The sequence below is a fragment of the Schizophyllum commune genome (assembly GCF_000143185.2).
Source record: "Schizophyllum commune H4-8 unplaced genomic scaffold SCHCOscaffold_7, whole genome shotgun sequence".
NCBI lineage: Eukaryota > Fungi > Basidiomycota > Agaricomycetes > Agaricales > Schizophyllaceae > Schizophyllum > Schizophyllum commune.
In genome coordinates, this window is record NW_026089544.1 from 767,834 (window position 1) to 782,026 (window position 14,193).

The window sequence follows — 14,193 nt, forward strand, 5'->3', positions numbered from 1 at the left end:
TCGCCCGGCCTATCGATGCCGTTCAGAACGACATGGCCACCTGGTTTGGCGACAGCGCCGAGTTGTCGGGATGACGCGCACAATGCTTCGACGGTAGGTATATAAGCCTGAGACCGAGGGCTACATTTCCCCAGCTTCGGTCACATCCTCAACCACACTTCACACACAACATGCGTTTCTTCTCCATCGCTGCTGCCCTCTCCGCGGCCACTGTCGCGCTTGCCCAGGAAGCCGCTCGCTACGGTGCCCTCACCGTCGATAGCGGCAGCAACATCAGCGCTGGACAGGTATGGTCGTTCATGGTTCTTCACCCCAGTCAAATGCTGATTATCGTCCAGACGCTGTCCCTCACCTACAACTCCACCGTTGCGCGCTACACGCCCAAGACGGTGGATTTTGTCCTGCAGGGGACGAGGACGAATGGCAACCAGACGCCGTACGTTATCCTTGAGCGCAACGACTACTCCGCGGACCAGAAGGTCCTGCAGAAGGACATCACGGTAAGCATTTACTTCAGTGTCTAGGAGACTGGAGTCTTACAGCTTGACGCAGTTCCCGGACGTGAAGAAGGCCATCGGCGACGATGTCTCCAACTGGCTGGTAAGTAGTGCTTCATATACCTCTGTCGTCTCTCATGCCAAAACTCTCACCAGGTCATCGCGTACATCACGTACAACTACGACGATTCCAACCCGCCCGTTGTTCTCTCGGGTGGCACCACGGCTCCCATTACCATCGTTTAATCACGGAATAATACAGCATCTCATGCTATGGACAGTACTAGTGGACCCTGGATTCGGGCACTTACATTGTTACAATCCCGCCATAATTATCCCCAACCTCACGTGCTTGTCACGGACAACGTTCGTGATCTGGTGACAGATTGAGTGATGCTGTGACTATCGCGCCTTGACTTCAACCAGCCCTATCGCTCTCCTTAGAGTCTTCAGAGAACCCTCCTCTTTCTTGCTTTGTACCTGTATATTCATCATGACTGATTCTGCATGGATCAAGGACTTTGGCACTACCTTTCAAAGGGAAAAGGATGGTAGGCGCGCTTCTTTTACGCTGATGATATTTGCCTCATCTCTCCAGCCCTGCAAAGCCGCATAGAGGCTGCCAAAGCCTCCTCTCCCGCGTCCCCGGCAACGCTGCAGGAACTCACCTCTAAGATCTCCAAACTCATGACCACCCTGGCCGATGCATCTGGGTCTTTGCCAAGTTACGACCAACGGCAGTATGAGTTGGTTCGTATTCAATTCCTCAATACGATGTTATATTGTGTTGACAACCTCTAAAGCAAGTGAAAGCTTTGGAGAAATCCGTCGAGGAGCTACGTAGTACAACCGCGAAGCCCAAGTTCGCCTTCAAACGCAAGGCCGCTGCGTCGAGCCAATCGTCAACCCCATCGGCACCTTCTACGCCGAAATCAGCACCAGACACGAGTGCATCGCCAGCGAACGCTAGCGCCTCGCTCTCCGCGCCCTCCACGAATCTCGTGCCCTCCACGAACCTCGTGCTCTCCTCGCACAAGTCAAAGTACTTGACCATAACCGACCTCCCCGCGCCTTTCAAACAGGAATCCGACCTTGCCCTCGCCGATCTCGACGGATGCGTCGTCGACCTTCTCCGTGCGGACGAGCCGGCCCTGCTCAACATCTCCGCTGTGCATATCCGCAATGTCGCCGACTCCGTGATCGTCCTGCCTCTGATCTCGGGCAGCGTCATGCTGCATGACTTGACGCGTACTGTGGTCGTTGTGGGGTGCCATCAGGTATGAATTTTTCATGCCTCGTTCGCCGTCAGCCTGTCGAAGGCCTTGTATCGCACTGTCGAAGGCTTTGCATCGCACTTTTGAAAGCTAAACAACGATCCCAGTTCCGCATGCACACCTCGAAAGCCGTGGACGTCTACCTGTCGATCACGTCGAACCCCATCATCGAGCACTGCTCTGAAATCCGCTTCGCACCATATCCGAGTGCGCTTGCGCCGGATGCACCAGCAAGTTCCTCCTGCCGCAGTTCAGAAAGCTCGTAGACTGACACAACAAACAGTCCGACGGCCTGCAGTCCATTCAGGATTTCTCGCATATCCGCGCGACGCCGTCACCAAACTGGACGAGACTGAGGAGTGAGCAGCAGGTAGACACACTGGGCCTTTTACAGCTTGCGAAGGACAACGCCTCCGATCTGCGCGGCGTGTTGGCGAAGGTGCTGCCTGGGCGGTGCGGTGGGGCATAGATACAGCATGTTGTGGTGATCCCGAAATCAATGGCGGGATGCCCTAGGACGGATGATAGATCGTGGGACGGGTGTCTCAATGAAATGGCAGGCCTGTATACTCGTTGCCAGCCCACACAAGCTGTGATTTCGGCGAGCCAAGATGAATGAACACCGCGGGGGGAAAGTCGAGGCGACCATGCGGCCGAACATGCCTTACGAAGGCTGTGCCACCTCGCGCGTGGTCTAAACATAAGGCTCTCGTTGTTCTATTGTCTACTTAGCAAACACTTCCACTTTCACTCTTTCTCCTCCACCTCGACGATGTCAGACGGGTGCCTGCCTGCTGTCCTGGGCTCATGCGGTGGGTGACCCTGACACTCACCAGCGACCGAGTCGTCAAGCGGCTCATCACCATCTTCGCAGCGGTCTTCGGCAGTTCCGGGACATGGTGTAACTTGTGTAAGCTGCGTTCGGGCAGGTATACAGCGTGAAAGGGCTGCTGAATATGCGAAATAAGACCTCCGAGGGTGCAGATGGTGCCCGTCCTGCTGCAGAACGCTCAATTCGGAGAACTTTGACGAGAACATCAAGCGCGACATGGAGCAGACGCGGGACAAGAGGATCTCAGGCGCTCCCGAGACTCGTCAGCCTCAGGCGACTGAGCCCCTGCTGACGCCGCCTCCGAAGAAGTCAAGCGATTCAGAGAGCAAGGAGGAGCGTGCTCGCAGCCCTGTCAACGCGTAGCTCGATTTAGCGGCGTACGTACATACTCTCGTTTCCTGCATTTTCATTCTCTGAGTCCAAAAAGATGCAGGATTACCCGTCGGCCCGAATTTTGCGTATGCAGCTGGTCCTGTATACGATTCCTGGGAGGAGGTGGCGGCGACGGATATCGGCGGGCTTTCATTTGGTTGCGGTTGCAAATAATATCATGGGACACTTGGCTATGTGTAGGAGGCGGACTTGTTCGTGTTCTTGTCTTACTCTAATGTGTGTTCCGAGCTCTGTGCGAGTGTGAGTGAGCGAGAGGGAGGTCACTGTTGTAGGATGTGGCGCGCTCAAGCCCACTGCCAAACAACGCGTAAACAAACGCGTCGGCGTCGTTCCCACGCCTCACCTCCTTTGCTCCTCCCATAACTTACACTGACCATGCTCGCGACGACGTCTGCCAAGGTCGGCGCTTTGCGAGAGTATACGACTGTGTCTGAGACATTCGACAGAAAACCGGGGCTCGCATCGCCGAGCTCGAAACCGAGATCGCTCGGCTTCAGAATGAGCTTGGGTGAGCGACCTCTGGTTCACGCCATCCATCGACTGACCTACCTATCAGAGCCGACGTCGATGCAGAGAAGATAGTCAAGAAGCACATCAAACTTTTGCATAGATACAACGAGGCGAAGGACGCAACACAGGTGCGCCACAAATGTACTTCTCCATCGACGCGATTGGTATTCACCGCGTTTATCAGATACTAATTGGACGGGTGAACACTCTAGGAAACTCCAGAGAGATGGTGTCTGACTCCATGCAGCTCGCAAACCTCAAGGACACGACGATCAAGCAAATCCACGAGGACTACGACCTGACTGACGCCGACTGAGGGTGCTCTTCTATGCTCTCGCCGAACCTTCTGCTTTGCTTGTGCTGTCGTGCTCTGTTACTCTGCCCTGATGTTATAAGTCTGTTGTTGCTTTGTTCTCGATTCATATTGCTATCCAGCTCGTCGCTAGCCCTGCCCAAATTCCTCTAACCTCGCTTGCCGTGTCTCCTTCCTTCGGCCATATCCTTTTCGGAACGTCTACGTCGTCCAGCGATCCAGTCCCAAGGTTCCCGTGCTCGTTCCATCCCCAACCCCATGCTTCTGTTCCGCCGCTGGTCTCCAGCCGTGCGATTATATGCTCGCTACCGCAAGCCAAGTCAAACAGTCTATGTGTGTCCGTCGGAGGAAGCGCCGCTGCCGCACATTCCACTCTTTCAGATGTTGCATGTCCCATGCCCAACTGCCCATGTATGTTGCTTCCTGTACCGCGGACAGTGTTGTCCTGTTCCACGATATATGTCCCGTGCCAAGTGCACCCAATGGCCTTGACCCCCGTCCGACCGTGGATCCCCGCAAGCTGCCCTTTACGATCTGAACCGAAGGCCAAAACCGCACCCGAGCGTCTGAGCATCACAGTGTGATGATGTCCAGCCGCGCATTGCTCGATCGGATCGTTAGGGTTGTCATGAAAGATAACGCGCGGCGTGTCGATGAAAGTGGGCGTCTTGCTTCCCTCGCTCGCCACATCCCCCAGCTGCCCATGCCGACAAGCGCCCCAGCCAACGACGATTGCCTTCCGATGCGAAGCGCGTCGATGGTTCGCAGAGAGGCGGAGCACGACATGATGCGGACCAGCAGTTAGCCAGTCGACGCGCAGCGTATTCCCGTCTACATCCTCCAGCAAGTGATCCAGCTTCACGATGTGGTATCCTGTTCGCGGGATCGTCTTCAAATTTTTCCCTTTCCCCACGCCCAGATCCCCGAAATCATCTCCTCCCATCGAGATGAGAACGTCAGGCTGTCCGTCCGCTGAGAACACTGCATACGACGTCTCCCAGGCTGCCTGCATCAGACGACAGCGCCGCTTCTTTAGCCCGCGCAACCTGATGCGCTGGAAGACCGTCGTATTGGGCTTGATATTCGGGCCCAGATGCCCACAAGACCCATCTCCAGCACCCCACAGCTCAGGCGAGCCCGACGTGCCCTCAAGAAGCGCCAGCGTGTGGTTCGCGCCACCGGAAATGGAGATGGGCGAAGACGGGATGCAGCTTTCGGGATGCCCTGAAAAAGATGCAGGGACGAAGGAGTGCGAGTCGTCTGTGCTGCATATGCCCAACTGCCCTCGAGCGTTGGATCCAGCGGCGAGGAGTCGTCGATCGGAGGCGGCCATGATGGTTGGTGAAGAGATTAGATTTAGGCTATTGTTCCATATCGGGACATATTCTCCGTCCTTTGACTGACATCACTTGACTGTACAACCCATGCTTACAAATCAAGGATGAACGACATCGCAGTCTAGTCATGAACTTCCATATCTGAGATTCACTTCCGATAGATAGCTACAGTACAAAGGTCGATAGTATACATGAGATAGGTGCGGTCTATGGTAACTGACATGATGAGATGGGAAAAAAGGACTAGTGGGGAAGTAAATCAGGCCTTCGCCACCGCGTTCTCCGCCGCCGAAGCATGGAAGTCCCGCTCGAAGTCGCGCTGGATATCCAGCACCGTATCCAGCGTCTCCTTCGTCACCACCCCGCCCATCGAGTCCGCCAGACTCTTCGCCGTCTTCACCGCGTTCTTGATCTCCCGCCCATTGAGAACGCACTTCTGCAGCTCATCATAGTCCGCCTCGCTCACATCCACCTTCCCCGCGCCGAGCTTCTCCAAGAAGCTCTTCCACACCGTGCGCCGCGAGTCCTCGGTGAGGTTGTTGTACTTGAGCGCGACGTGGATGCGCGACTGGAACGCCTCGTCGAAGGACTGGACGCGGTTTGTCGTGAGGAAGAGGATGCCCTGGTAATACTCAAGCAAGCGGAGGAAGGTCGAGACGAGCGCGTTGCGATCGATGTCGTGCAGGGAGCGCTTCTCGAGGAAGACGTCGGCCTCGTCGAGGAGGAGGACGGCTTTCCAGACGGTCGCGACGTCGAGGATGCGCGCGAGCTTCTCCTCAAGGTCGCTCGCGTACGTGCCGAGCTCGCCGGATGAGACGGCGTAGAGCGGGCGCTTCGTGAACTCGGCGACGGACTCGGCACTGCATAGTCGGTTGTCAGCGGAGTGAAGGCATGGCAGAGGTGAAGCACTCACGTCAAGGTCTTCCCAACGCCCGGAGGCCCGTGCAGGATGGAGATGAGACCCTTGCCCTTGCCCTTGATCACGTCGTCGAAGCCCCCCTCCTCCTGCTCTTTCATATGGCTCTCCACAAGCGCCTTCACCAAGCTCTTCTGCCTCGCCGGAAGCACCAAGTGGTCAAACGCATCCTCGCTGAACTCGATGGGGTTCAACTTATCCACAAAGAACTCCACCCACTTCTTCTCCGCAAAAGCCCACCCGCACACCAAGTTCGTCGCGTGCAGGCACTGCTCGTCCGTGAGCGGCTGCGGCGGCCCCTTGTGCTCCGCGAAATCCGAGTCGTACCCGCTGTCGTCCTCGCTGTCGTATGAACCATCGTCCGAGTCGTCGTCGTTCGGCGCCGTGCTATCCGGCTTGCGGAACGTCTTCACGGACACCGCCCGGTCCGTCTCCATGCGCGAGAATGTCTCGCAGTCGACCATGACGCGCCCGTTGATGCTGTAGCGCACGCGGCGGCAGCGGATGATCTCGCCCAGTGCGATGCCCGAGTACTGCAGGTACTGCTTGCCCTGGAAGCTCTCGAAGCGGCGGCCACGCTTGATGAGCTGGTCGCGGACGTGCTGGTAGCGGACGTGGTGGCAGAGCGGGTACGCCTCGAGCGAGTTGATGGGGACGCTGCCGAGGAAAGGGTAGATACGGAGCTGCGTCTCGGCGGCGCCGAACTTGCGGCCATCGTAGTCGGTGTAGGTTACCTCGAGGCAGTGGAAGTCGCGCGTCTCGTAGGAATTGGTAAGGCGGAAGGCTCGCGGCTGGCCGTGGAGAGGAGCGTAGATGGTGATGCCAGGCTTGAGGACGGTCCAAAGTCTGAAAGCGCCATAAATTAAACTATGGTCAGAAGGAAGACAGATGCAGGGCTTACAGAGGGTACGTCGTCAGCGCCTGGTCGGCGAGGTTGGTGTACTCCTTGATGAGAGCCTTGTCCGTCTCCTCGTACCAGTCCACGAAGAACTTCAGATGCTTGCGCCCCTCCTCCGTGCCGACCTGATCCTCGTGCAACGCCTTGTGGAGCTCCGTCCGGTTATGGAGCAGCACCTGACTCGGCAGCGAAAGCCGAACCGTCTCCGTCGCGAACGACACGCCCGGGTAGTCGGGGATGATGACCTTCAGAACATCCTTGAGCGGCTGGGACTTGATCTCCACGGTAGACTTCTCAAAGAGGCCCTTCTTGTCGAAGTGGCGCGTGTAGGTGAGAACGTAGTTCTTCCACTTGTCGTCGTCGTCCGCCTTTGGGGGCCGCTCGCCTGCCTCCACGGTCTGCTGGTACCCTTTCTCGTCAAAGTGCGTCTCGAGGTGCTTCGTCTCATAGATCCACTCCGCGACGGCACCTGAGGGACAAGGCGTAAGTTCACTGTCCATCTGTGAGCGCCGCAAACGTACCATTAGTTACGGGCTGAGCTTGGTCGGTCATGGTGAGGATAGGGAACGAGAGCTAAGAAGGAGGATGGTGAGGAAGAGAGAGGGATTGAGTACTGACCTTAAACCTCGACGTCCTTTATATCCAGCTGGGAGCCATCAATACACGTCCACTTGAGTCAAGTAGCAGTTACGTTAACGGGCTGTGCCGCCCATGGAACAGACTCACTTCGAACGCGATGCAGGGCGCTTAACGTCCAGCGCTGAGATTGAGGCGCGAATAGGCGCCCAAGGAACCCTCATCGCCAGTCGTGTTCATCGTTGGGAGCGAGGCGACGTTGATCAAACTGGTATAGCAGGCGATACGAAGGTCTCCTCTTCGCCATCCGAGTACGACATACTATCCTCCTACTCGATAGGCCCAAAGTTATTTGTGTGCGTACTGGGGTCGATATCGTCGCGGACGATGCGAACAGCCGCGACGCTGTCCATTCACCGCCCTGTATCGGCGGCGCAATGGGCGGGCGACACGTTGCTATGACGCAGGCGCTCAGCTGTGTCGGGACTCGGCGGGTGAGGTGAATGAGCGGCGCGCGATCTACGTCGAGTCAGATAATTTGCAAGAAGTTCGCTTTTGAGTCACGGTCGTTCTCTGTGACGAAATCGAGGTGAAAGTGGACCCATCGTGAAGAAGATTTGTCGAACGGGCTCGTTCCGTGCGCGTGGGTGAATAAGAAACGCATGTTCAGAGCCAAGGCAGGAAGCGCACCTTCACATCACCCTAGCGAGGGGCAGACGCTGTACGGTACAGCTTCGAGTGATGCGCCATGCCGGGTACTCAATGGCCATTGGCAGCAGTAGCACAGCTTCCCGGAAAAGCCTATCTTACGACGACAATAACGAGAAAATATAGGGTTACTTCGGAGGGGTCGAAGCCAGGTCAACGTTAACGTCTGTTCGAAGCACCCAAGCCTTGGGGACATGTCGATCGCAATGGGGACGGGGCGGTCGGAGTATGCTTTTTCAATGTGGGGAACGATGTACTGCTCTCTCAGTACAGGGAGCAGCAGTGAGCGTCCAAGACAAGAGCAGATATGGCTCAGCTTGCCTCGTGTGTCGGCGTCAACAGCAGCGATCCCTTTCGGACTTAGCGAAATAGTCCCACGGGCCACGTGCTCGCGCGGCAATCAGTGATCGCTGTGCCTGAATGGATGCGAGTGAACAGAATCCGTCAGATATTCGCTGCGGCGCGTCACTTTCTTTCTTCCTGCACTCATCTCCCAACATGTCTGGCTCGCACCCGTATCGCCGCCCCGCAGCGCAGGAGCAGGAGGCAGGTCCGAGCTCGGCCCCCTCCGATTCATCCTCGTCGTCACACGCGCCGCGGACGCGTACGAAAGCACATAAGCGGATCAGGTGAGCGTGCTCCCCCGCAACGTCCCCCTCGCAAGACGTGCTCACCGACGCGAAGGGGGGAGATCGCCTGTGCGGAATGTCGAAGACTCAAGGTCGGTGGTATGCGCTGGCAGTGTTCTCTTTGTCTGAACCTGCTTTGTAAGGTCAAGTGCGACAGGACCATCCCCTGCAGTACCTGCGTGAAGCGGGGATGTGCTGCGCTCTGTCCGAATGGTGCGCCACCCATCTACGGTGTCTATCTTGTTCCCTACTCACCTGCGCGTCAGGAACGATACCTCCCGGAGAGGGTAGCAGGTGCGATCGGGCCCAACCGCAATCTACGCGCATTCATAATCCCCCTCAGATTTGTCCTAGCCGCCACAGAACACCTCGAGCATCGCCGCGCGACCATGGAAGCGCGCATGCACGCCCTGGAGGACGCGCTCGCCATCTTACACTCGACACAATCCGATGATACCCACCCCCTCCTGCTCGAATCCCTGGAGGAGGAGCCCTTTGAACCGTCGCCAGAAGACCTGGCTGCGGACCAGGAAGACTCAGGTACACCAGCAGAGGAAGCGCTACCCACTCGCTCTGTCGGCGCCCTACACATGGACGAATTAGGTTCCTCCCGTTTCTATGGCCCATCAGGCGGCTCAGAGGTGCGCAGTCATAACTGTGCCTCTCATTTTATTCGCGCAGCACTGACAACATTGCGCCAAGAGCTTGCTATTGGTTAGTGCTTCCCCGGCATTTGCGGGAAATTGCTTCTCACCTCGATACCGCAGGATGCAAAGGATCTTGACGTCCTTTCCACACGAGCCGCACCGCAGGAATTGGATCCCACCTACCTCGGCCCCGAAATCAACAATGCCTACAACTCCTTCCCCTTCACGCCTCCCGGAATGGCCGTCTCCGCCGTGCAGAGCGCTATCGAGTCATTCCTGCCGTCTGTCGAGCGCGCGGTGACCCTGATCGACACGATGCTCGAGCATTTATCCTGGATGTTCCGAATCGTCTCGCGGGCAGAGATCATGAACACCGTTCTTCCAGCCGTCTACAAGCAAGACAGCTCTTTGTCATATGGCCCCCACGAGCTATCCCTTTTGCTCAGTGTCCTCGCGCTGGGCGCGCTCGTCGATCTGAATCAGGGGCCATATAATTTGGAGGCGCAGCACTACTACCACCTCACCCGCGCCGCTATCACCTTGCAGCCGGTCCTCACCGATCAGTCCATGGCGACAGTCAAGACGCTCCACCTCATGAGTCTTTACAACGGAATGAGTGGTCAAGAAAGCGCGCTCGAGCCGACCTACAACCTACTCAGCATGGCGGGTCAGGCGGCCCTTCGTGTAAGACCTCCCTTCGCCAATTCATCCTGTTATAAGCTGACCTCGCCTCCAGATTGGAGCGCGTGAGTACCAGCTGCTCTCTCATGCTATCGAGCTTACACGCATGGAGCAGACATCGACCCATCGATGTGGCAATTTACTGGGCAGGAAGCATACGAGCGCCGTGCCTACTTCTGGAACTTGCTCGCGGCGATTATGTGGCAGGTGCGCACGTCTGAATCCCCTCCTTTTCTCTGACGTGTCCCCACCGATATTGCTCCAACGCGTGCGTGAGTTGCTGACTATTTCCCAGAGCCTCGTGACGGGACGCCCGCCCATAATTCTCTCCACCTTTATCGATTGTCGTATACCGACGTCAGAAGAGGAAGAGCTGTACCAAGAAGGCGAAGTGCCTGTCGGCTGTGAGTGTCGTACATCCCCATATAGTCGTTCACACATATAACCGTCTCCCACAGTCGGTGTATGGGGATATCGAGCGAGCGTCGCCTGCCTCGTCCCTCTGGTCTTGACGACGCTCTCAACCAACACCCCCTCTTACGCCAAAATCCTCGAGGTCGACAAGCAAATTCGCGATTTCTTTGGCGTCGCCCGCGACAGTACCGCGGAATCCGAGCGCACCTCCGCCGCGATGCGCGTCTTCGTACGTTCCCACTACGAGGATCTGAGTGCGTACCTTGCAATTATCATCCGCAGCCATCGGCTAACTGATCAGTGATGCTCTTTCTGCACCGCGGATGCTTCGCGGAGGCGATGGCGTACCCCAACCCGCTGCGCAGCCCTTATGCGCCATCGGTACAAGCCGCGTACAAGAGCGCTTGTATCGTCCTCGCCGACACGCAGGAACACTACGCGAAGAATCCTATGCTGCTCTCACGGGTCTGGCGCATATGGTCCAACGCCTTCTCTGCTGCGGTAAGATATTGCAGTTCAAAGTTGTTGAATATCGCCCCTGACTGCGGCACCGTAGGTCGTGGTCGGCACCGTCGCCCGCAAAGGAGTCCAGCTCTCGGGCATGCCAGACCCGTTCGAGCAGCTGGACAGCGCAGTCGAGCTGTTCAGGAAGGCGTCCGGGAGCAGTAGTCGCGCGGAGCGTGGGCTGGTGAGTTCATCAATGATTTCTCCGGCTTCGTGTATTCAATGCCTTTCATTTAGCCCGTACTGGAAATTATGCGCCAGAAAGCCTTGCAGGCGAAGGACGCCGCGTCGCAGCCAGCGACACTCCCATCGGAGGGACCCGACCCCCTGTCTGTCTTCGGCGGACAGTCGCGCTATGTGACTTCGTCGAGGCCCATCGTAGCGCGTCGACGTTCCCAGCCGGAACAAGCGCGCCCCAACATGGCCGCCCTCCAGCAACAAATGGGCATCGGGAGCATGGGCTACGCACCTCCTGCGCCGCCCATGCGCCACGGCGTAACCCCAGCGACTCTCAGCCTCCCGCAGTCCAGCCTCGCCGCGACGTCAGGTCTACTTCCCAATATCGCCCGCCGGCGCACGTCGCACCCAGCCTCGGCCATGCCGCCGCCGCAGTTCGGATTCCCTGCGCAGCCCGGCCCCCCTGCGCAACTGCGCGGCGCAGGCTCGACGCACTCGTCGTACCTTACTGCCGGCAGCAACTTTGACTTCGACTGGGAGCAACTCTTTCGCGAGCCGCTGCCGCCGCAGCCTATCCTAGACGGTCATGGGCAGAGCTCGCATTTCCTTTCCGGGCCCGGTATGCATGGTTTGGGTGTCCTACCCGGCCCTCTGCCGCAGGGCTCAGGAGGCGCGGATCCTAGTATGGCAGGCGCAGGGAGGGGGATGTCGGACGACCGCTGGAGCGCTCTGGTATACGACTACGGTCTACCCAACGGCTCCGGCCGCGGTATGGGAGGCTACGGAGGATGACGAGGGCGCGTCTTCGCCTCAGACAAACTACGCCGCCTCTCAAGCAAGATAACAATGTCTTGAAAGAAAACCAAACAATGCTTCGAAAGCAACAACAACGATCTTCATACATACACGGAAAGAAGATGATACCTCATATATCAACAATCGCGGTCGAGTTTTGTTTGCAGTTTGTACCACACATCACCAATGCTTTCTGTAGCTTTGCAATAAGTTATGATATTGTAGTTCTTTTGTATATAGGTTAATGGGTTGGGTATACAGTATCGGTGTCAAGAAGCTACAGCAGATGATGTCCGGTTGGTGATGAGAAGTCGAGTGTCGAACGCATCCAAGACCGCTGTAAACGAAAGGACAGGACATGGTACAAGTCCAAGATAAATACGACAACGCCAGAAGCAGTCATGCATATTCGTGCGCTGCATGCGATCCGCGCTAAGGCCGACTCATGGGTTCGGTGGGCTGAAGTTGCCTTGCGGCAACACGTTCCGCATGGCGTTGCTCCTCCTTCCTTGCCTCCTTGTCCCACGAGTCCTCTTGGAATCCCGAGTCAAAGCATGAACCACAGCATCCGCTCTGCTTATTACTCCCACAGCATCGCGCGCCACTGGGCTCTGTGGAGCGTCATTGGCGCAATGTCGAGTAGAAGAGGGTTCTACGAACTCAGATTGCACCAAGCCGTGAGCGTAGTGGCACAGCATATCGCTAGAGCAGACTTCAGCGCCAACGAGGAGAAAGGGAGACTGAGGCGTATTTACCACAGATGGAACCGCCAATGCCGCCTGCCTCTTCACCAGACATGGCGGGGAGGCAATAAGGTGTTTACTAGTGCGTTCGAGCCTTTTGATCACAGATTTGAAACAAAGGTGCGCTGAAAGAAGGGGGAGTATAAGGACGTCAGGTCGAGTTCATGCGCTTGCCCTCGTTGCCGTATCGAGCTCAAGTGGAGGTTGAGTGCAAGGTGTTGAACGGAATGAACATATGGTCGGCGACCGGGCCGAAACGTCAATTGATTTCCCCACGGTGACTCAGAGATATTGTAGTCGACTTTTGTCCTCCTGCTGCCTACGCATTCTGTTCGAAAGGGTCCGACCATTCTCCGTAAACCGGCGACAATGCCATCGTCAGCTGCAGTACCATGGATACAATTCGTATGTTGCCATGGGATAGGAAGCCCATCCATAGCCGGCCGTTAGGTCACGGTTCAACTTAGATTGAACACAGAATTCGGCAGGTCACGCTCGGCGCTTTCCAGGCCGCAAACCGCCTCATGTTGCTCACGCTGTCCTGAGAAGCTGGGGGGCGTCTCATCTCATTGCTGAACACATCGACGGCGTACCTTGAACAAAGTACAAGACCGTTTCTCTCCCTCTACCCTCAACCAGCCTACCCAGCCTCGCGTCGCTGCAGTCGACGTACTTATCCACACTGGAGGATCCTAACATCATGGACCTGGTGCGTGATGTTGCTCCAGGTGTACGAACTCGGTGGCGAATGAGCTGTCTCTCGTAGTCAGCGCGCCTGGACCACGAGATCGCCGCGTTGAAGGACCTCGACGTGGACATTCGCGCCAGCACGGCGGACTTGCGCGATCCGGATCATGCAGAGTCGTTCAAAGAGCATTCCAAGAAGTACGTCGTGACATTGCGAGCCCCAGTGCTGCTCAAGATGCTCCGATACCATCCCTCGTCCACAACCATCGCGCCATGATGAGAGCCTTGATTGACATATATCGCAGGGCTTGTGACCATCGCGTAGAGGCGCGCAATGCATCGAACCCTTTCTCGCGAGCATACCATATCGGTGCGGGCCTGATGGAGGCCAAGCTCGCGCGGGATGATGCGGAGGTTCGTCCTGTTCACTTGAATATGTCGCCCGAGTCAAAGAGCATCGAAAGAAGCGCCAACATGATTTACTTCTTCCGACCCGCAGCGCTTTGTTGAGGGCGTCGGACTGTCTTTTGTGATATGGCTGACGACTACCCTCAGGACGTATCTCCAAGCTTGTCGAAGACCAGTACAGAGACAAGTTGGAGCAGCTCAACCGCGCCGACAAGGTCCAACACCGGAGAGAGTACGAAGACGCAGGAGGCAGC

The 14,193-nt window shown here is 56.9% G+C and overlaps 7 protein-coding genes across 7 annotated transcripts; 4 read left to right on the forward strand and 3 right to left on the reverse strand.

Annotated features, from left to right (window-relative positions):
- Positions 1 to 170: 170 nt before the first annotated feature.
- SCHCODRAFT_02580601 (uncharacterized protein) lies at positions 171 to 961 on the forward strand (the record flags this gene model as incomplete). Its single annotated transcript, XM_003031402.2, has 4 exons — positions 171 to 287; positions 339 to 500; positions 553 to 600; positions 654 to 961. 4 exons carry the CDS (start codon positions 171 to 173, stop codon positions 741 to 743), a joined length of 417 nt encoding a protein of 138 aa, XP_003031448.1. The 3' UTR covers positions 744 to 961.
- Positions 938 to 2,351, forward strand: SCHCODRAFT_02628405 (TBCC-domain-containing protein). Its single transcript, XM_003031401.2, has 5 exons — positions 938 to 1,048; positions 1,096 to 1,247; positions 1,301 to 1,774; positions 1,879 to 2,001; positions 2,055 to 2,351. Exons 1-5 carry the CDS (start codon positions 991 to 993, stop codon positions 2,238 to 2,240), a joined length of 993 nt encoding a protein of 330 aa, XP_003031447.1. The 5' UTR covers positions 938 to 990; the 3' UTR covers positions 2,241 to 2,351.
- A 153-nt stretch (positions 2,352 to 2,504) lies between these two features.
- Positions 2,505 to 3,044, forward strand: SCHCODRAFT_02628409 (uncharacterized protein). Its single transcript, XM_050345470.1, has 3 exons — positions 2,505 to 2,583; positions 2,646 to 2,681; positions 2,740 to 3,044. Exons 1-3 carry the CDS (start codon positions 2,544 to 2,546, stop codon positions 2,964 to 2,966), a joined length of 303 nt encoding a protein of 100 aa, XP_050199556.1. The 5' UTR covers positions 2,505 to 2,543; the 3' UTR covers positions 2,967 to 3,044.
- Positions 3,045 to 3,554: 510 nt separating this feature from the next.
- On the reverse strand, positions 3,555 to 5,212 carry SCHCODRAFT_02312969 (RCC1/BLIP-II). Its single transcript, XM_003030985.2, has 2 exons — positions 3,943 to 5,212; positions 3,555 to 3,595 (listed from the first exon to the last, which is right to left on the reverse strand). The coding sequence occupies exons 1-2, from the start codon at positions 5,150 to 5,152 to the stop codon at positions 3,591 to 3,593; spliced, it is 1,215 nt and encodes a 404-aa protein (XP_003031031.2). The 5' UTR covers positions 5,153 to 5,212; the 3' UTR covers positions 3,555 to 3,590.
- A 66-nt stretch (positions 5,213 to 5,278) lies between these two features.
- Positions 5,279 to 7,571, reverse strand: SCHCODRAFT_01127007 (P-loop containing nucleoside triphosphate hydrolase protein). Its single transcript, XM_003030984.2, has 4 exons — positions 7,492 to 7,571; positions 6,974 to 7,439; positions 6,070 to 6,918; positions 5,279 to 6,016 (listed from the first exon to the last, which is right to left on the reverse strand). Exons 1-4 carry the CDS (start codon positions 7,520 to 7,522, stop codon positions 5,416 to 5,418), a joined length of 1,947 nt encoding a protein of 648 aa, XP_003031030.2. The 5' UTR covers positions 7,523 to 7,571; the 3' UTR covers positions 5,279 to 5,415.
- Positions 7,572 to 8,678: 1,107 nt separating this feature from the next.
- SCHCODRAFT_01095746 (uncharacterized protein) lies at positions 8,679 to 11,490 on the forward strand (the record flags this gene model as incomplete). Its single annotated transcript, XM_003031399.1, has 10 exons — positions 8,679 to 8,975; positions 9,027 to 9,096; positions 9,150 to 9,177; positions 9,227 to 9,524; positions 9,660 to 10,212; positions 10,309 to 10,418; positions 10,507 to 10,615; positions 10,670 to 10,879; positions 10,927 to 11,126; positions 11,182 to 11,490. The coding sequence occupies 10 exons, from the start codon at positions 8,679 to 8,681 to the stop codon at positions 11,488 to 11,490; spliced, it is 2,184 nt and encodes a 727-aa protein (XP_003031445.1).
- A 754-nt stretch (positions 11,491 to 12,244) lies between these two features.
- SCHCODRAFT_02628421 (uncharacterized protein) lies at positions 12,245 to 13,043 on the reverse strand. The gene is made up of 3 exons (XM_050345471.1): positions 12,857 to 13,043; positions 12,762 to 12,803; positions 12,245 to 12,712 (listed from the first exon to the last, which is right to left on the reverse strand). The coding sequence occupies exons 1-3, from the start codon at positions 12,897 to 12,899 to the stop codon at positions 12,534 to 12,536; spliced, it is 264 nt and encodes an 87-aa protein (XP_050199557.1). The 5' UTR covers positions 12,900 to 13,043; the 3' UTR covers positions 12,245 to 12,533.
- Positions 13,044 to 14,193: the final 1,150 nt, after the last annotated feature.